This window comes from Orycteropus afer, unplaced genomic scaffold (genome assembly GCF_000298275.1).
Source record: "Orycteropus afer afer isolate SDZICR_OR568_19922 unplaced genomic scaffold, OryAfe1.0 scaffold00042, whole genome shotgun sequence".
Classification (NCBI taxonomy): Eukaryota; Metazoa; Chordata; class Mammalia; order Tubulidentata; family Orycteropodidae; genus Orycteropus; species Orycteropus afer.
This window is the reverse complement of record NW_006921629.1, coordinates 6,979,172-6,994,956: the sequence shown is the minus strand read 5'-3', so window position 1 is coordinate 6,994,956 and position 15,785 is coordinate 6,979,172. Positions and strand designations below refer to the sequence as shown.

The window sequence follows — 15,785 nt, the reverse complement described above, 5'->3', positions numbered from 1 at the left end:
TACCTAATTAGTTACCAAACTGGTTAGGGTTGGGGGACAGTGAGCCAAAGGGGGTTCCTGCTGCTCTGCCTGCTCCCCGCCAGCTTGCCTCAGGGGCTATGGTCAACCCTACTCCCCCTATTTCTAAGGCCAGCCTCTTCTTTGCCCCCGAACCCTACTCCAGGCCCCCAGTCCACCTGTACTGTCCAGGAATGGTGAGTAGGCAGGGCCAGGACCCCCCAGGTGCTCAAACCCAGCAGGCAGGCAGCAAGGGGGGGCGGGGGGGATCACAGGGGCCGCAGGGAAAGGTGTAGAGCGCAGCAGGTGACGCTGTAGCAGAGGCCTCATTAATCACCTCTCCAGCCCCCAGCTCTGCAGTGGCGAGACCATATTACATTTTAAATTGGAAAGTGGCGAACGTGGCTGTTAGCTGGGAGCTCCCTCTACATTGGACCCTGTCACAGCCTCAGGGGAACAGGGCAGTGGGGAGAAGAGAGCCCTGCCCAGCCACAGCCCCAAGAAACCTCTCCCGTCTCCCAGCCCAAGGGGCTGTCAAGGCCAGATGTCCCTGGGAAGGGTCAGGCTAGGTCTAAGAAGAGGCAAAGTGAAAACTGGGGGGGGGGGGCACAACAGTCACCTCAGAGAAAAATGCACCCCTTCTTCTGGGAATTAGGCTTTTCTGGACTCAAGAACTATGTGAAACCAGGTTCTGGGGGCAGGTTGTTCCATGGACAAGACAAATGGTGATGACTTACAGCTTGTGCATGTGTCTAGACCTGCATGCACATACACACACATTCACACATGCACACATCACACACATGCACGCACACACACAAATGTTGTCCCTCATGCACACACACACACTCACACAAAGCAGCAACCCAGTATGGTAGAAATTTTGAGCCCAGGCTGTAGAACAGATCGATCCAGTTCAAACTCCTTATTTTCCACTTACCTTCTGCATGAACCATGAAAAAAAAAAAACAACTCACTGCCGTCAAGTCGGATCTGACTCATAGCGACCCCTCCTTGGGTTTCCCAGGTGGTATCACTACGGAAGTAGATTCTTCAACCTTCCTTCCAAGGAGTGGCTGGTGGGTTTGAACTGCCAGCCTTCAGGTTAGCAGTCAAATGCCTTAGGCACCGCCCCACCAGAGCTCCCTCTGCATGAACTAGGAATGATTTATTTTGTCTCTCGGCCTCAGTTTCTTCGTCTGTAGAGTGCAGGATAGTGATTGCTAGCGCTGAGGGTAGCTGCCCTGGGAGGAGGTCCTCTGAGAGGGGCAAGCCTGGCTCACAGTGGGTGCTCAGTAAATGTGAGTGCCCTCCCCGCCCCCATGGCTGGTCAGCTGTTCTGAGGCTGTCCCAGGAGCCCCAAGGCAGTGGCCAGCCAGGTCCCTGCACTCTGTGCTCCTGACTGGAGCAGGGGCAAGTCAACACAGTATAGCCAGGCATTTTGCCATGGAACATTCACACACCCTGGCCCCACCCTGGGCCAAAGTACATAAGGCCAAGTGCCTGTAGCTGTTTTCCACTCATCAGTCCTCCTGAGCTGGCTCTCCCCAAGCTCCCAAAATTGCTCACCAAATTCCCACCCCTCGGAACACCACTACTGGGCTAAGCTTGGAAAGAAAACACTAACTAACCCTCACAGGAGTGAGTGGATGATAGGCCTTTGTGGAAAACCTAAACAATCCCAGGGTCTCCTTTACTGTCTCTTAGCCCAACCCAAGTCCCAGTTTTCCCAGGCCCCAAAGGAGGGAAGCAGAGCCTGCCACCCCATTTAACTCTTTTCCAGAAACCACCCGTCTAGGCTCTTCCCTCTGTAAGCCAGATGCCGCTAAGTCAGCTCCCACTCGCAACGAGCCCACGGTGTCAGAGCAGCACCGTACTCCATAGGATTCCCAATGACGGATCTTCCAGATTAGATCTCCAGGCCTTTCTTTCTTACCTCTGAGTGTATTTAAACCTCCAGCCTTTTGGTTGGCAGCCAAGCATGTTAACTGTTGGCACCATCCAGAGACTCCTCTTCCCTCCTAAAAAAAAAAAAAAAAAAACATTGTTGTCAAGTTGATTCTGACTCATAGGACAGAGTAGAACTGCCCCCATAGAATTCCCAAGATTCCCAAGGTTGTAATCTTTATAGAAGCAGATTGCCACATCTTTCTGTAGAGTAGCTGGTGGGTTTGAACTGCCAACCCATTGGTTAGCTGCCAAGCACTTAACCACTGTGCCATCAGGGCTCTTTATCTTTACAGAAGTAGATTGCCTCATCATCCTTCCATGGACCGGCTGGTGGGTTTGAACCACCAACCTTTGGTTAGCAGCTATGCACTTAACCACTGCGCCATGAAGGCACTTTCCCTCCCAAGAAGGGGCAAATACTGTAGTTTGAGAGATCAGGCTCTGGAGCTGTAGTGTTCATTATGGTATCACTAACCACTCCACTCCTCGGAAGGAAGGTTGGGCAATCCTACTTCCGTAGTGATACTGCCTCGGAAACCCAAGGAGGGGTCGCTATGAGTCGGGTTTGACTCGACGGCACATAACAACAACAACAACAACCACATGTGGAGGAGCTCTGGTGGTGCAGTGCTTAAGGCATTTAACTGCTAACCAGATGATTACTGGTTCAAACCCCACCAGCTGCTCCGTGGAACGAAGGTGGGGCAATCTACTTTTGTAAAGATTTCCCACCTTGGAAATCCAACGGGGGTTGCTATGAGTCGGAATCCACTCGATAACAGTGGATTGGTTGGTTGGTTGAACCACATGTGGCTATTTAAGTTTAAATTAATTAATGTAAAATTAAAATTTCAGTTTCTCAGTCTCACTAGCCATTCTAAGTGCTCAATAGCATTGTGTGACTACTGGCTACTATATTGGACACATGGATATAAAACATTTCCATCATCATAAAAAGTTCTGTTGGACAGCATTCCTCCAGAGGTAAACAGCCTGGGTTTTATATCTTAGTTCTGGCACAGCCAAGCTGGTGACTTTAGGTAACTGCATTTCACTGCATCCGATCAAATAAACAAAACCAAACCCACTGTCATTGAGTTGATTCACAGTGACTCCCATAAGGGTTCCAAGGCTGTAAATCTTTATGGAAGTATACTGCCTCATCTTTCTCCCGTGGAGTGGCTGATGGGTTCAAACTGCTGACCTTTTGGTTAACAGCCGAATGCCTTAACACAGTGCCACCACAGCCATTTCATTGATTCAAATGAAAAAAATTCCTACTTCATAGCTTATTATTGTGGAGAGTAAAGCAAAGAAACAAATCCATTGCCTTTGAGTCAATTCTGACTCTTGGTAGTCCCATGTACATCAGAGCAGAACTGTATGCTGTAGGGTTTTCCATGGCTGTAATCTTTTTTTTTTTTTTTTTAAACTTTATGGAAGTAGATCACCAGGCCTTTCTTCTGCAGTGCTGCTGGGTGGATTTGAACTGCCAACCTTTTGGCTAGGAGCCCAGTGCAAACCGTTTATGCCTTCCAGGGACCTATTGTGGGGGATATGTGAGTTCATTCAGATAAAGCACTTAAAATGGTGCCAGCATGTGGTAAATGCTTGGTAGAAGGTAGCATCAATAATTCTCATTCAGAGTCCTTCATGGCTCACGGGGTCCTGGAACATAGGCACGTAGACACTTTCTCCATTAGGCAAATGGAGGCTCAAATGGGGAAGGGACTCGTGCAGAGAGACCCAACATGCTAGGAGCAGGACCAGGATGGGGTGGTCCAACTCCTCTACCCCGACACCCCTTTATCTAGCAAGAAGACCCCAACCCTGGAGATGCCAAAGCCCAGAGTTACCTGCCACCCCCACCCAGGATAGCAGGGGAGGTAGCTGCCTTTGGCAGCTTAGGTGGCTGTGAGTTCACTGTCCCTGGAGGTATGCCCACAGGTGGTAGACTGCCTGGGGGCACTGGAGGGCTTACTCTAAAGAGCAGTCGGGCCAGACACCCTTTAAGCCACTGACAGTCCTGAGTCCCAGCCCTGTCACAGGTTTGCTGTGTGATCCTGGGGAAGTCCTTTCCTCCTGCAGACTCAGTTTCCTCCTGGGTAAATGAGGGAGGAACAATCTGCTCATAAGGGCTCAGATTTGGAGGCTGGAGCCTGGCCAAGAAGAGATAACCCCACTCAAGTCCAGACTTGACTGCCAGGGACTCACCAGGAAAAAGGATGGTGAGAGGGTGTGGTAAGGCACTGTCAATGAGAGGGGAAGAGATGGGAGTTGGGCTGGGGTCCCACCAGCTTGTATCAGGAGACTCTCTCCACCAGTTGGGCCTATGTTGGGGCACTGCCAAGGGCTGGCTGCCCTTCTTCTCCCTGCAGGATCCGCCCCTGCCCACCTCTGCCCACCCATGCTGGCTAAGAGCCAGGGGCTTCGGGGAGCAGGGCGTCTTCCAAGTATGCAGGCAGGCAGACTGCCCAGTTGGAGACTGTGTGCCCTAAGCCTACTGCCCTTCACTGCCTACCACCAGTGATCAATATTTGTGGGCAGAGATGTGGGGAGAAATGCCTAATGCTGGATCACTGCCCACAGGGTTGGTATTAGAGACAAAAGCCATGCTGATGCTGAAGTCCCTCAAGGAAGTGCCCCAGGTCAGAGGAAGCAGCTATTACTACCCCCTGGGGCCGGGCAGTGAGTTTGGTTTGGTTTGAGCCAGGCAGGATGACTTCGTAGAGGAGGGGATAGGAGCTGAGCCTTTAAGGATGGGGAGGTTTGAAGAGACAAAGGAGGAAGAAGGCACTTCTGGAATGGAGGGTGGAACCATGTGAGCAGAGGCAGAGGGGGACAGCACCTATGTGGCTATGAGAAGGTCCTTTTGAGTGCATCTCTGTGTCTACCCACAGCTGACTGTCAGGACCCCCTAGGACCTCCTTCCTCACTGCCCAGAGCTCCCAGCATGAGTTGCTAGGATAGTGGTGGCCAGGCTGACATGGAGAGGAGTAGCTAGCTAGAGCTGAGGGGCAGTGGGCAAAGTGGAAAGAGCTCAGCTATGGAGCCTCCCAGATCTGAGTTCTAGTCTAGGCCATCTCTCACAAGCTGTGGGGCCTTGGACAAGTTACTTAACCATTCTGGGCTTCAGTGTCTTTATCTCTAGAGATAATCACTCAAACCTCCCTGGACAGAGAGAAGATGAGAGATGATATATTAAGGTACCGAGTGCTCATTCAGCACACAGTGAGCACTGAGTAAGTGAATGGCAGCTGTTTCCATCTGCAGCTGCCTGGCTCCAGGCCACAGGAGGCAAGAGACTTGAGTGTTCATTCTGGCTCCATCATATCTTCTGGGTGGCCTTGGAAAAGTTACCTCTCAGCTCTGGGTCTCAGTTTCCCCATTTGTTGTATGGGCTATGTTGCCTTACCTGTTAATACAAGGAGTCAAATAGCAGCAAACTTGCTTCATATGCTGGGACACTGTGAGGGTAATTATTTCAGTAGAACATAGAATCAGGTCTTTAGAACTGCCTCAGGCCCCAGGGACCTTATGTGGCCCTGCCATCCTCTAGCTGGAGTCCCTCAGAACATGGAACAGGGCTGAGCCCAGAGGAACTGTCACTGTGGAGACCTGGTTCTGGCTCTGGGGGAGACCAGGAGCTTTCACTGCCAGGGCCCCTCTCTCCTCCCTGGGGGCTCTGGGATAATGGGGGTCTATAGGGGCTAAGCCCTCACTAATCCCCTATTAAAACTTGAAAGGGGCCAGGGAACCTCCAGAATAAACTCATTAACTTTTATGGGATAATAAATGGATCCCATTAAATTCTCATTCTCTCAGTGCTAGGCCAGCTTAACCTCTGGAACCCAGAAGAGTGGGCTGGGGACCCTGTCCCTACATGCTGTTCTCCCCCAACAAGCTAAGAGCTAGTGCTGCCATGGTGAGAGGTGGGAATCAAACCTGACTGCACCCAGAATTTTGGGGCCCCCTGCTTCCCACCAGCCCTGTGCCAGGCACTGAGGAGCCAGTGGCTTGGGCCCTGGATGGGGAATGCCTAGCACCTCCATAGCCACAGGGGCTGCCAGAGTGGCAGGTGTCTCTTCCTGCCCTTGCAGAGGATGGAGTGGGGCTGGTAGACAGGGCATATGCTAGTCTCTCAATGAGCCCTCAACAAACCCGGGGTGGACCCACTTCATGGATGATGAAATAGAGGTAGCTCAAGCGGGCCAGTCCCCTGCCTGGGTTGACCAGATAGTAAAGCCCAGATTCAGGATTAGAACCTGAGGCTTTGGGCTGTCTGGTGCAGAAACTCCTGTGGAAACTATGGCACCAAGGGGGCAGGCCAGGTGACACCGAGGTGGCATCAGGAGTCTAATCATCACCTGCCAAGTACAGTGGTCCTCCCAGGCAGGGGCACCTGACCTGACCTTTCATCCTTGGTCTTTGCCTTCACACAAACCAATTCCAACTCCAGGCAACCAGCACTGTGCCTCTGGACTACCTCCTGGGCCTCACCCAGCCTCAGTTTCCCTTTCTGTAACATAACACCTACCTAGCTGGCTGCTGGGAAGAAGAGGCCCCAGTTGTCAGGGCTTCCTCCAAACAGAGGCTGGGCCCCATCTTCATCCAGGCCTGGTGGGAGTGGGGGACATTTCTACCTTACCTCTACCTTCACCCAGCTGGGTTCCAAGAGGTTGGGAGGACGGGAGCAAGATAGGTGGTTCTCTAAAGGGAGCCTAGGCTGAGAGTAGGGTGGAGAGGGTTTCAACTCCCCAGAGAGGGGCCATGGGGGTGGGGGGAGCAGCGAGGGCCGGGAGGCGGGAGCGGAGCGAATCCACCGGGGAGGCATCCTGAATGGCTCATTAGTGCCGATGAAAGCCTTTTTTCATTTCGTCTAAATACTTTAAACAGGGCTCCCTCCGATGTCTATTTGCATAGCTTAAGAGCTAATGCGGGGGGAGGGTCCGGGCGGCGGCGGGGCCGAGCCCGGGCTGGGGGCTGCCGGGAAGCTCCCGGGCTTCCTCTGTAGAGGGGGTGGCGTTGTAGAGAGGGAGTGGGAGTTTCCCCAGACTGGGCGACGTGGAGGCTGTAGCCCCCCAGCCCCGCGGGAGGGAAGGACAAAAGAACAGCCCAGGGCTGTGTCCCTGTGTCCTGGCACTAGGTAGGGATCCTGGGGAGGGGGGGCTGTCTTGCTGTGACCACAATGCTGTCCCCTAGGGACATGCCGGGCCATGAAGGTGGCTGCCCTTTGCACAGGTAGTACAATATTATCCCCATTTTAAAGGTGAGGATGCTGAAGCCCAGAGAGGTGACCTGACATGTTCGGGATCACATATGCCACTTCCCAGAAGGGAACGTGGTACCCCAAAGAGCTGAGGCCTCACCCCCAGGCCAGCCCCTCTCCACCCAAGAGGCTTGCCTCAATGGGGCCCTGGCAGGAGGCCACTCAGCCTCGCCCTTTGGGTACAGCTGTTTAGCACATTCAGATGGTCACAAAACCCCTCCACGGTGCTGGCGCCTATTTTACAGCTGGGGAGGCAAAGAGTCTAAGAGGAAATGCTCAAGCTCACGCAGCTTTGCAGTGGCAGAGGTCACACTTGAACCCAGCCCCAGGGGATTCATTTCCTGGCTCTGTGGAGCTGTGGAGCTGGGTCTCGGGTTTCAATTCCAGACTCAGATGTGCCTTGGGCACATACAGGGTGGGTGCCCCCTGGGTCCCAGCTAAAGGTTTCTCAAGGGCCCAGCTAGGCTCCTAGAGGCCAGAGCCTGGGAGTGCTGCCTCTGAGCTAAGGTCCTAGCTCTACCTCTACTCTACATGAGACCTTGGGACAAATCCACTCCTCTCTCTGTGCCTTAGTAACTGCCTACAGTGATCTTCTCTGCTAGATAGCTCTAGACTCTTCCTCCTGAGAGGCAGGCTGGTGTTGGATAAGAACTTAAGGCTTTGAAGCCAGATAAATGTGTAGGTTCAAATCTCAGTTCTACCACTGAGGGACCTTGAGCAATTCACTTCACTATATCCCTCTCCTCGGCTTCAGGGCTTCAGTTTCTTTCTAAAATGGAAATAAAGTTCCCATCTCACAGAATTGCAATGTGGATTAAGCACTGTAAGATGTGTGAATGTCTGGCACACAGTAGGTACCTGGAGAGACGGGGCATCTGCACCTTCAATGTTGCCTTCACAGTCCTCTGCATCACACTCTCAGCTTGAGGGGAGACAACAGGTAGGGACAGAAGGACCCCAGGGGGTGCAGAAGGCAGGGAGCCCACCCTTTGTCCAGCCCCTGTACTCCTGAATTCCATCAGCCCACATAGAGAGAAAGCCTGTGACCTCCTGGCCACAACCCCAGGAGCCTCCTGGAGTCCACCAGAGGTCTGGAGATGCCTTCTCCCCAGAAATGGCTTGTCTCTCAGAGATTATCTTACCCTCTGTGATAGTGGGTGGCACCCGCTGGGACCAAGTGGCAGCTGATTGTGGAATCAATTTGCTCGTTTGATATGCTATCTCGATCCCATTTAACCAAGTGCTCAGTCCCCCAAGATAACACAATCAGTGCAATCGACAGTGACGGGAGGTGCCCATTAGCTCCGCTCCATTGCCCAGCACCCACCTGGCAGCTATGGGAGGGGCTGTGCCTACTGTGGTCACTGCCTAAGATGGGATCTCTGAACATTCTCCCAGTGAAAAGTCCTACAGGAACCTACCGTGGGAGCCATGGGCAATCCTAGAAAGGGACACATGAGCAATGCACAACTCCAGGGGTTCCAGGGTGTGTGGTGAGAAAGGCTCCTCCTCCCTGTGTCATGCTGAGCCTGGACCTTGTGACATGTGGGGGGTGGGCAAAGAGAGGAGCACTGCACTGCCATGTCACAGGCACTGCCTGGACCCTCTGCCTCTGACTCAAATGAAAGACACAGGACATTGGTGAACCATCTGCTCTGTGGGGGTGTGGACCTGGCCGGGCATCTCACTGGGCACTGTGTTGCCAGTGCCCAGCATGGCATGGAGTGCCAGGGCACAGACAGCCTGCTTCTGTGGGCATCTCAAGAGACAGGGGTTCTGGTTTCTCAGGGCTTTTGGGCTCCTGGGCCCTTCTGACCCAGAGGAATGGAGAGCCCTCTGACCTACACCCACTTTCCACCTCACTTTCCTCCCTCCTCCCATTTGTCTGACACATCAGAGCTGCCATGGTCTCCTGAACAGAATGTAGGCCATCTGCTGCTTCCTCACGACTGCCAATCCATGGGGTGGGTGTGAGCCCATGGAATGACAGCCCTGCCACCAGACGGGAGGAGGAACCGACCTTCTCCTTGCAAACTCTGTTAATTTCACCCTGGCTGTAATTCCCTTCAAGTCCTCATGCAGCCATTTCCAGAGCTATAAGGATCAGGAATATCCTCTCGGCCTTCTCAAATGTGGCAAAATTCTGTGTGAGCTGAGTCTGGAGCCAGCATCCACTGATCTTTTCTGAGCAGTTAAGGATCTGGGGAACCCAGTGGGCCACAAGTAGAATATGCATCTCCTCTTCAGCTCTGTGTTTGAATAAGTCAACATAATCAATAGCAGAGCAATCTGTACCTCAGACCAGAGACAGCAAACACATTTCATCTTCCATAGCCTATCTAGGTAATCTATTGGTAATGGCTACCTGGATAGCTGTATTGAGAAGGATTCTGAAATCCTATGTGCTCTCAGCAAGAAAGAGTCAAAATTGATTAGCAATGTCTGCCACAGATAAAGGGAGTTGTAGCTCACCTGATGTCTATCTGTTATCCTTGCTTTAGACACTGCCTTAGATGTATCCTCAATAGTGTCCCAAGAAAGATTAGAGGACTTCAGGGAGACACAGCTAATGAGACAGGAATAATATTATCTCAGTTAAACCTTAAAAGAAAACACACATACATTTTGCAGATGAGAAAACTTAGGTTCAGAGAGTTTAGCTTATTTACCTGAGGTTGCACATTTCCAAAGTGATGGATCTGTGATTTAAAGCCACATTTGCCTGACTCCAGAGCTTGGTTCTTCCTACTGTACTCACAGTGTTGCTCTAGATGGAACATATAAAAGGGAGAGGAACTGAAGAAACTATTGTCTTATGAGACATGAGAGGAATGGGACATACTGGGACCCTAACAAAGAATTTGTGAGGGAATCTAGATTAAAACTCTATGAAGTATTTACCAAGGTTAGTGACCATCAGATTCACTGAGAACAGAAAATGAACTTGAATGTCCTATAATCTCAGGCATAAAATGCACTGTAGTTGGGGTTGACACTCTTCCTAAGGTTCTCATCTCAGTTTCTCAACTGACTAACCATGTGATTCTGAGAAAGTCACTTCCTTTCTCTAGCTTGTTTCAGTAAGATAGGCCCTTGAGCTACATTAATGGTAAATATTTATTTTCTTGTCAACCTGAGGTTTCAGGCATGGTTGCCTGTGTTGAGAAGGATTCTGAATCTGAATTAAGACAAAAGGAAATAGTGCAGTGATCAATTAGCAATGTCTGCCTCTGGTACTGGAGGGGGAAGAACATCTCAGGTGCCATCCATGAAGTATGTGATATCATCTCACTTCCAGTTTAAGATTCTGTAGCTCCATGATCCTCAACAGGAGCACGCTCCTCAAGGTTCTCTGTCAAAAGAGAGATGGATCTCCCCCTGCCTGGGCTCGGTGCGATGCTGCTCCCTGTGGGATAGGGGGAGAGCCTCTGATCATGCGTTATTATTTCAGGACTCTCCTCAGAGATCCCAACCATGGGTGAAGGGCAGGCCCCAGGCATTGAGGAGATGGATGGGGAGCTGACAGCAGCCCCCACACCTGAGCAACCAGAACGAGGCATCCACTTCGTCACAACAGCACCCACTCTGAAGCTGCTAAACCACCACCCGCTGCTAGAGGAATTCCTACACGAGGGTCTGGAGGGGGCAGAGGAGGAGCTGAGGCCTGCGCTGCCTTTCCAGCCTAATCCACCTGCTCCCTTCACTCCAAGTCCCCTCCCTCGCCTCACCAACCAGGATAGCCGCCCCGTCTTCACCAGCCCAACTCCAGCCATAGCTGCAATACCCACTCAACCCCAGTCCAGGGAGGGCCTCTGGAGCCTGCAGTCAGAGCCCTCTGCACTTCACATCACAGCTCCTCTACCTCCAGGCCCCAGCATGGCAGTGCCCACCCCAGGCCCAGGGGAGAAACCTGTTACTACGCCCCCTGGCAGGGCATGGACTCCAACCCAAGAAGGTCCAGGAGACATGGGCAGGCCATGGGTTCCAGAGGTCATGTCCCAGACCGCAGGGCTCAGGCTCAAGGGGACCACTGCCACCTCCACAGCTTCAGGGGATGACGAGGAGACAACTACCACTACCACTATCATCACCACCACCATCACCACAGTCCAGGCACCAGGTGAGCTACCTGCTAGCATGAAGATCTAGAAATGAGCATGGAGGGGGAGAGCTGTGGGACCCCTAAGTTCCTCTGTCTCTGACACATGCAACTTACCCTCCCCTTTGGCAGCAAGGGCCAGCCTGTAGGAGGCATGTAGATTGGAGCCAGATAGACCTGGGTTCAAATCCCAATTCTTCCAACTACAGTATGACCCAAGGAATTTTGTCTAACTTCTCTGAACCTCATCTGTAAAATGGAGATAAGGCTTATCTCATTGAACTCTTGTGAGAATTGAGATAAGCTTTCACTTAGTAGGTGCTCAATAAAAGGCAGTCCCCCTCTTACAACAGGGGAATAGGCATCCTGTCAGGTGGACTTCATACACACACACACACACACACACACATACATACGGTCCAGCCTTACTTGCCAAGGCTCCTTACCCTTACCTTACAAACTGGACTTACCCTTGTGTCTCCTCCTCCCTCCCAGGCCCTTGTAGCTGGAATTTCTCAGGCCCAGAGGGCTCTCTGGACTCCCCCACAGCCTCCAGCTCACCCCCTGATGTTGGCCTGGACTGTTTCTACTACATCTCCGTCTATCCTGGCTACGGTGTAGAAATCAAGGTAAGTGGCCTGGATCTTGCAGGGGGCAAAACTGGGACTAGTGCATTCTTTTTTCACAGAAAGACTTCAGCTATAGAGGAAGGGGAAAATGCTCAGAAACATTTATTGGGAGGGGGCTTAGGGACAGGGCAGAGAGATAGGCCTAAAACAAGATCAGATTCTGTTCTGTCCACCAGGGAGCAGAAAGGCCTATTGCTTCCCCTCAGCCATGCCCTCGGCAATGGGAGGGACCATGGGAGGGGCAGGGTCTGCCCACCCTTTCCCCCAGGTTTCTGACTGGGGCTCAGGAAAGTGAGAGGAGGGGGCTCTGGTCTTGGAGGAGTGTGGACTCTGTCTGAATCTTTGTGGCTGAGTGGAGAGAAGGCAGGGCTGCCTGGTTGGGCTTGAGAGCCACAGAGTTATTCATTCATTTATTCATTCACTCATTTATTACTTCAGCAAATACTCCCTGAGCTGCTCCTCTGGGCCAGGCCCTGTACTGGCTCCTGGGATGCAAAAGTGGAGATGATAGACATGGCTGCCCCATCAGAGAAGAGACAGACTGGAGGGGGAATCAGACCTATAAGCAACAGTGATTGCAAAATGGGTGGTACGGGCCTCCTGCCCCAGCCCCAGCCTCCGTGGGCAATCTCATTTCTCCCATGTGGGCATCTCTTTGCTGGCATCTCCTACACCCCTAAATCTAGCTCAGACTTGCTCTTAATCCCAAGGCCTGAGCCTGCAGGAACTCATGATACCTCACAAGCTCCTGATCTCGACATGCCCCAAATTCAGTTCTTCCTCCTCATCCCCCCAAACCTGCTCACCACCCCACTCCCATTCTCAGAGACTCTGATCCCAACTAGCTAGAAACATGGAACAGGGTCACAGCAGTGCAATGGGGAGGGCACTCCTGGAGCTGGGCAACATGGAGCCACCTTGGCCCTTTCCTCTCCCCATCCCATTAACTCATCCCCACATTCACGCTCTCTCACCATGACATTCCCAAAGCTTTTGGATCTGTGTGTTTCTCTCCCTCCATCTTCACAGCCACCACGTGGGCCCTCCCCCAGGCTCCAAGACTGTAGTGGCCTCCTCACTGTCACCCCACCTGCCCTTGCCCCTACTATCCCTGCTCTACCCACTGTAGTAATTTTTCTCAAATGAAGTCAGTACTGCCCCCCAAGCCAAGAAACCAAACTCAAAGCCACCAAATTGGTTCCAATTCATGGGACCCCCACTGGGTTTCACAGGACCCCCACTGGGGTAAATCTTTATGGAAGCAGATTGCCCCATCTTCCTTCCAAGGAGTGTCTGACGGGTTTAAACCACCAACCTTCTGGTTAGTAGTCAAATGTCTAGGCACGATGCCACCAGAGCCTCCCCAGCCCTTGTATCAAGACTGCTCCTTCTAGGCCCCGCCCATATCACCCAGATCACCTCTAGCCACTTCTTCCCTTGTTCCCTACTCCATCCCTGAACTGAGCAGCTTGCTACTAATTGAGTAAGCCAATCCTCTTTCATCACAAGCCCCAACTGCACATGCCATTCCCTCTGCCTGGAATAGTCATTGCATCAATCCCTTCCTTAAGACTCAACCCTGGCATCACTTTCTGTGGGAACTCTCTCCTGACCCCCAAACCTGGGCCATTTACTGTCCTGCATCTTATCACTGTCTTCTATCAATCTGTTCTTAGCTGTGAGCTCCTTGAGGGTACCTTACAGTGTAGGACCCAGATGGGTACTCTCATGCTGACTGACTGAATGGATGAATGAATGAATGAATGAATGTATGAAGTGACATTTCACCTGGATCTTGGAGCTGAATAGAGATGGGGAGGAGAGAGGTCTTTAGCCCAGTTAAGGGAATCAGGCAGGTGACTGAGGAGCCACAGGGAAGGGGACAGGAGAAGTCCAAGGAGCAGGGTGGCACTGCCCAGTTCCCATCTCCCAGCCTGTCTCCCAGCCACCCCATCTCCAGCCCCAGATTTGGCCTTGGAGCCATCCATTCCTGCCGTGGGGCAGTGCCTGCAGGCCTCCCTTCCAAGTCTCCTTCAGGCCACCAGAACCAGGTAGTTCTCTGAGCCAGGCTCTGTGGCCGAAAGGGAGACCATCTTCAGGGGCACCTGCTTCAGCCCCTCTCTCACCCCTAGTGGGTCACTTCTTCCTGCCACTGTTTGTTCCTGATCTGCCAAGTCCTGAGCCCCTCTCTCTGGGCTTACTGGGAGGGTAATTAGGAACAGTCACCCCCCGACACAAGCCATTAGCACTCAGCGCCGCTTAATTAAGGTAATTAATGTAAAATCATCACCTAATGAGAGGTGGCACCGGCTGTGGCTCACCGGGTGGAAGCCACCAGCTGCAGGTGTAGGGAAGGGGGTGGGAGGGGCAGATGCCAGGCTAGGTGTCCCCTTGCAGACTGGGCTGCCTGCCCTTCAAGCCTCCCACTCCCACTGAAGCCCATTGGGCCAGGCTGGGCCCAGCCCTGGTACCTGCCACAGTGGGGCAAGATCCTGGCTTGGCCTGCCCCTGCCTTGGCCTAGCCCCACCTTACATGCCCACCCTCTCATGCAAGCCCTGTGTTTGTTGTCTGGTGCTGCCACAGTTTTTCATCAGAATGCAAAAGCCGTTACCAGGCAACCTTGAGACGAAGACCTGCCACAGCCCTGGATTGTCAGGAATCCAATCCAGAGTGGCTGGCCTCACTCTCTACCTTGGTAGTCTGGGTCCCCAAGGACCCTGTGGGCCCTGATGGCCTGAAATAGTGTCAGAGGCCATGTGGGGGTGGGGGCAGGATGACAGAGCTGGGTCAGCACCAGCGTTAGGAATATAGAGGCAGAATCAGGACTGAAGCAGAACTTAAGGTTCTTCTGCTTCCAGGGCCAATTCCAACAACCCTTTCCCCTACCCAGGCCACCTGGCCACCCACACAGGGCACTGGGACCAGAAAAAACACTGACACCGCAGACCTATAGCCACTGGACTGTTGAAAATCCAACGCCTAGGCAAGGCAAGGGAATTGCCCAAGGTCACTCAGTTAATCATTCACTCGGATTTTTTGGTGAACAAACTTGTTTCGCAAACATGAATTGAGCACTTGTGTGCCAGGCTGCCGGGGACGCAGACCTTCACAGTTATCAGGGAGACAGAAATTATAAACAATGACCACAGAATGCTCAGTGCTGTTGGGGACAGGGTGGGAGGCTGTGGGACTGTGGAGGTTCAGGAGAAGTCATGCCCCACCAGCCTGGGAGCCATGGAAGGCTTCCTGGAGGTGAGGATCCCTGCTCTGATGTCTAAGGATGAGAAGCCTGAAGCCAAGCCTGGGCTGGGAAGCAACAGGCTGGCAGGCCTGGCCCTTGAAGACTGCCTTGGCTATTTTGGAAATGTGGCTTTATTGCACAGGAGCAGGGGGTGGGTTTAAGGGCTTCTGGACTGTACTCTTCCTAGAGGCCAGGCCCCAGAGCAATGCCCTCCTGCCCAGGGCTGACAACTGAGCCAGGCTACACTGGGCATTGGGCGGTGGGATTGGTGAGGGGCTAGAGGCCCAAGAAGGCTGCCTGCTGCTCTCGAGGCTTGGGGGGGTGCGAAGAGACCTGCCCACACATCTCCATATCATAGGGAAGCTTCTACCAGCCTCTCCATGAATTCACAGGGACAGCTCAGAGTAGTGAGAGGGAATAGGATACAGGCAAAGGTGATGGGAGGAGCCCTGAGAGAAGAGAAGCATCTTAAGGACCCACAAATCACACCCCTGAGCAGTTCAGCTTGCTGCCATGGTGAGCTCCTGCTATGTGACCGCAGCCCTTGCTGAAGTCTGGGGCTGGGCAGTTATCGCCTGTGCCATTGAGTTAACTTTGAC

The 15,785-nt window shown here is 52.7% G+C and overlaps 1 protein-coding gene across 1 annotated transcript in view; it reads left to right on the top strand.

The window, feature by feature from the left end:
• Positions 1-15,785, top strand: part of SEZ6 (seizure related 6 homolog) — a 52,603-nt gene that overhangs the window by 18,177 nt on the left and 18,641 nt on the right. The window contains exons 4-8 of the mRNA XM_042780485.1: positions 84-194; positions 3,762-3,882; positions 4,326-4,400; positions 10,668-11,336; positions 11,811-11,944. Of these exons, the coding sequence (XP_042636419.1) occupies positions 84-194; positions 3,762-3,882; positions 4,326-4,400; positions 10,668-11,336; positions 11,811-11,944 (1,110 nt within the window). The remainder of the gene's footprint in view (positions 1-83; positions 195-3,761; positions 3,883-4,325; positions 4,401-10,667; positions 11,337-11,810; positions 11,945-15,785) is intronic.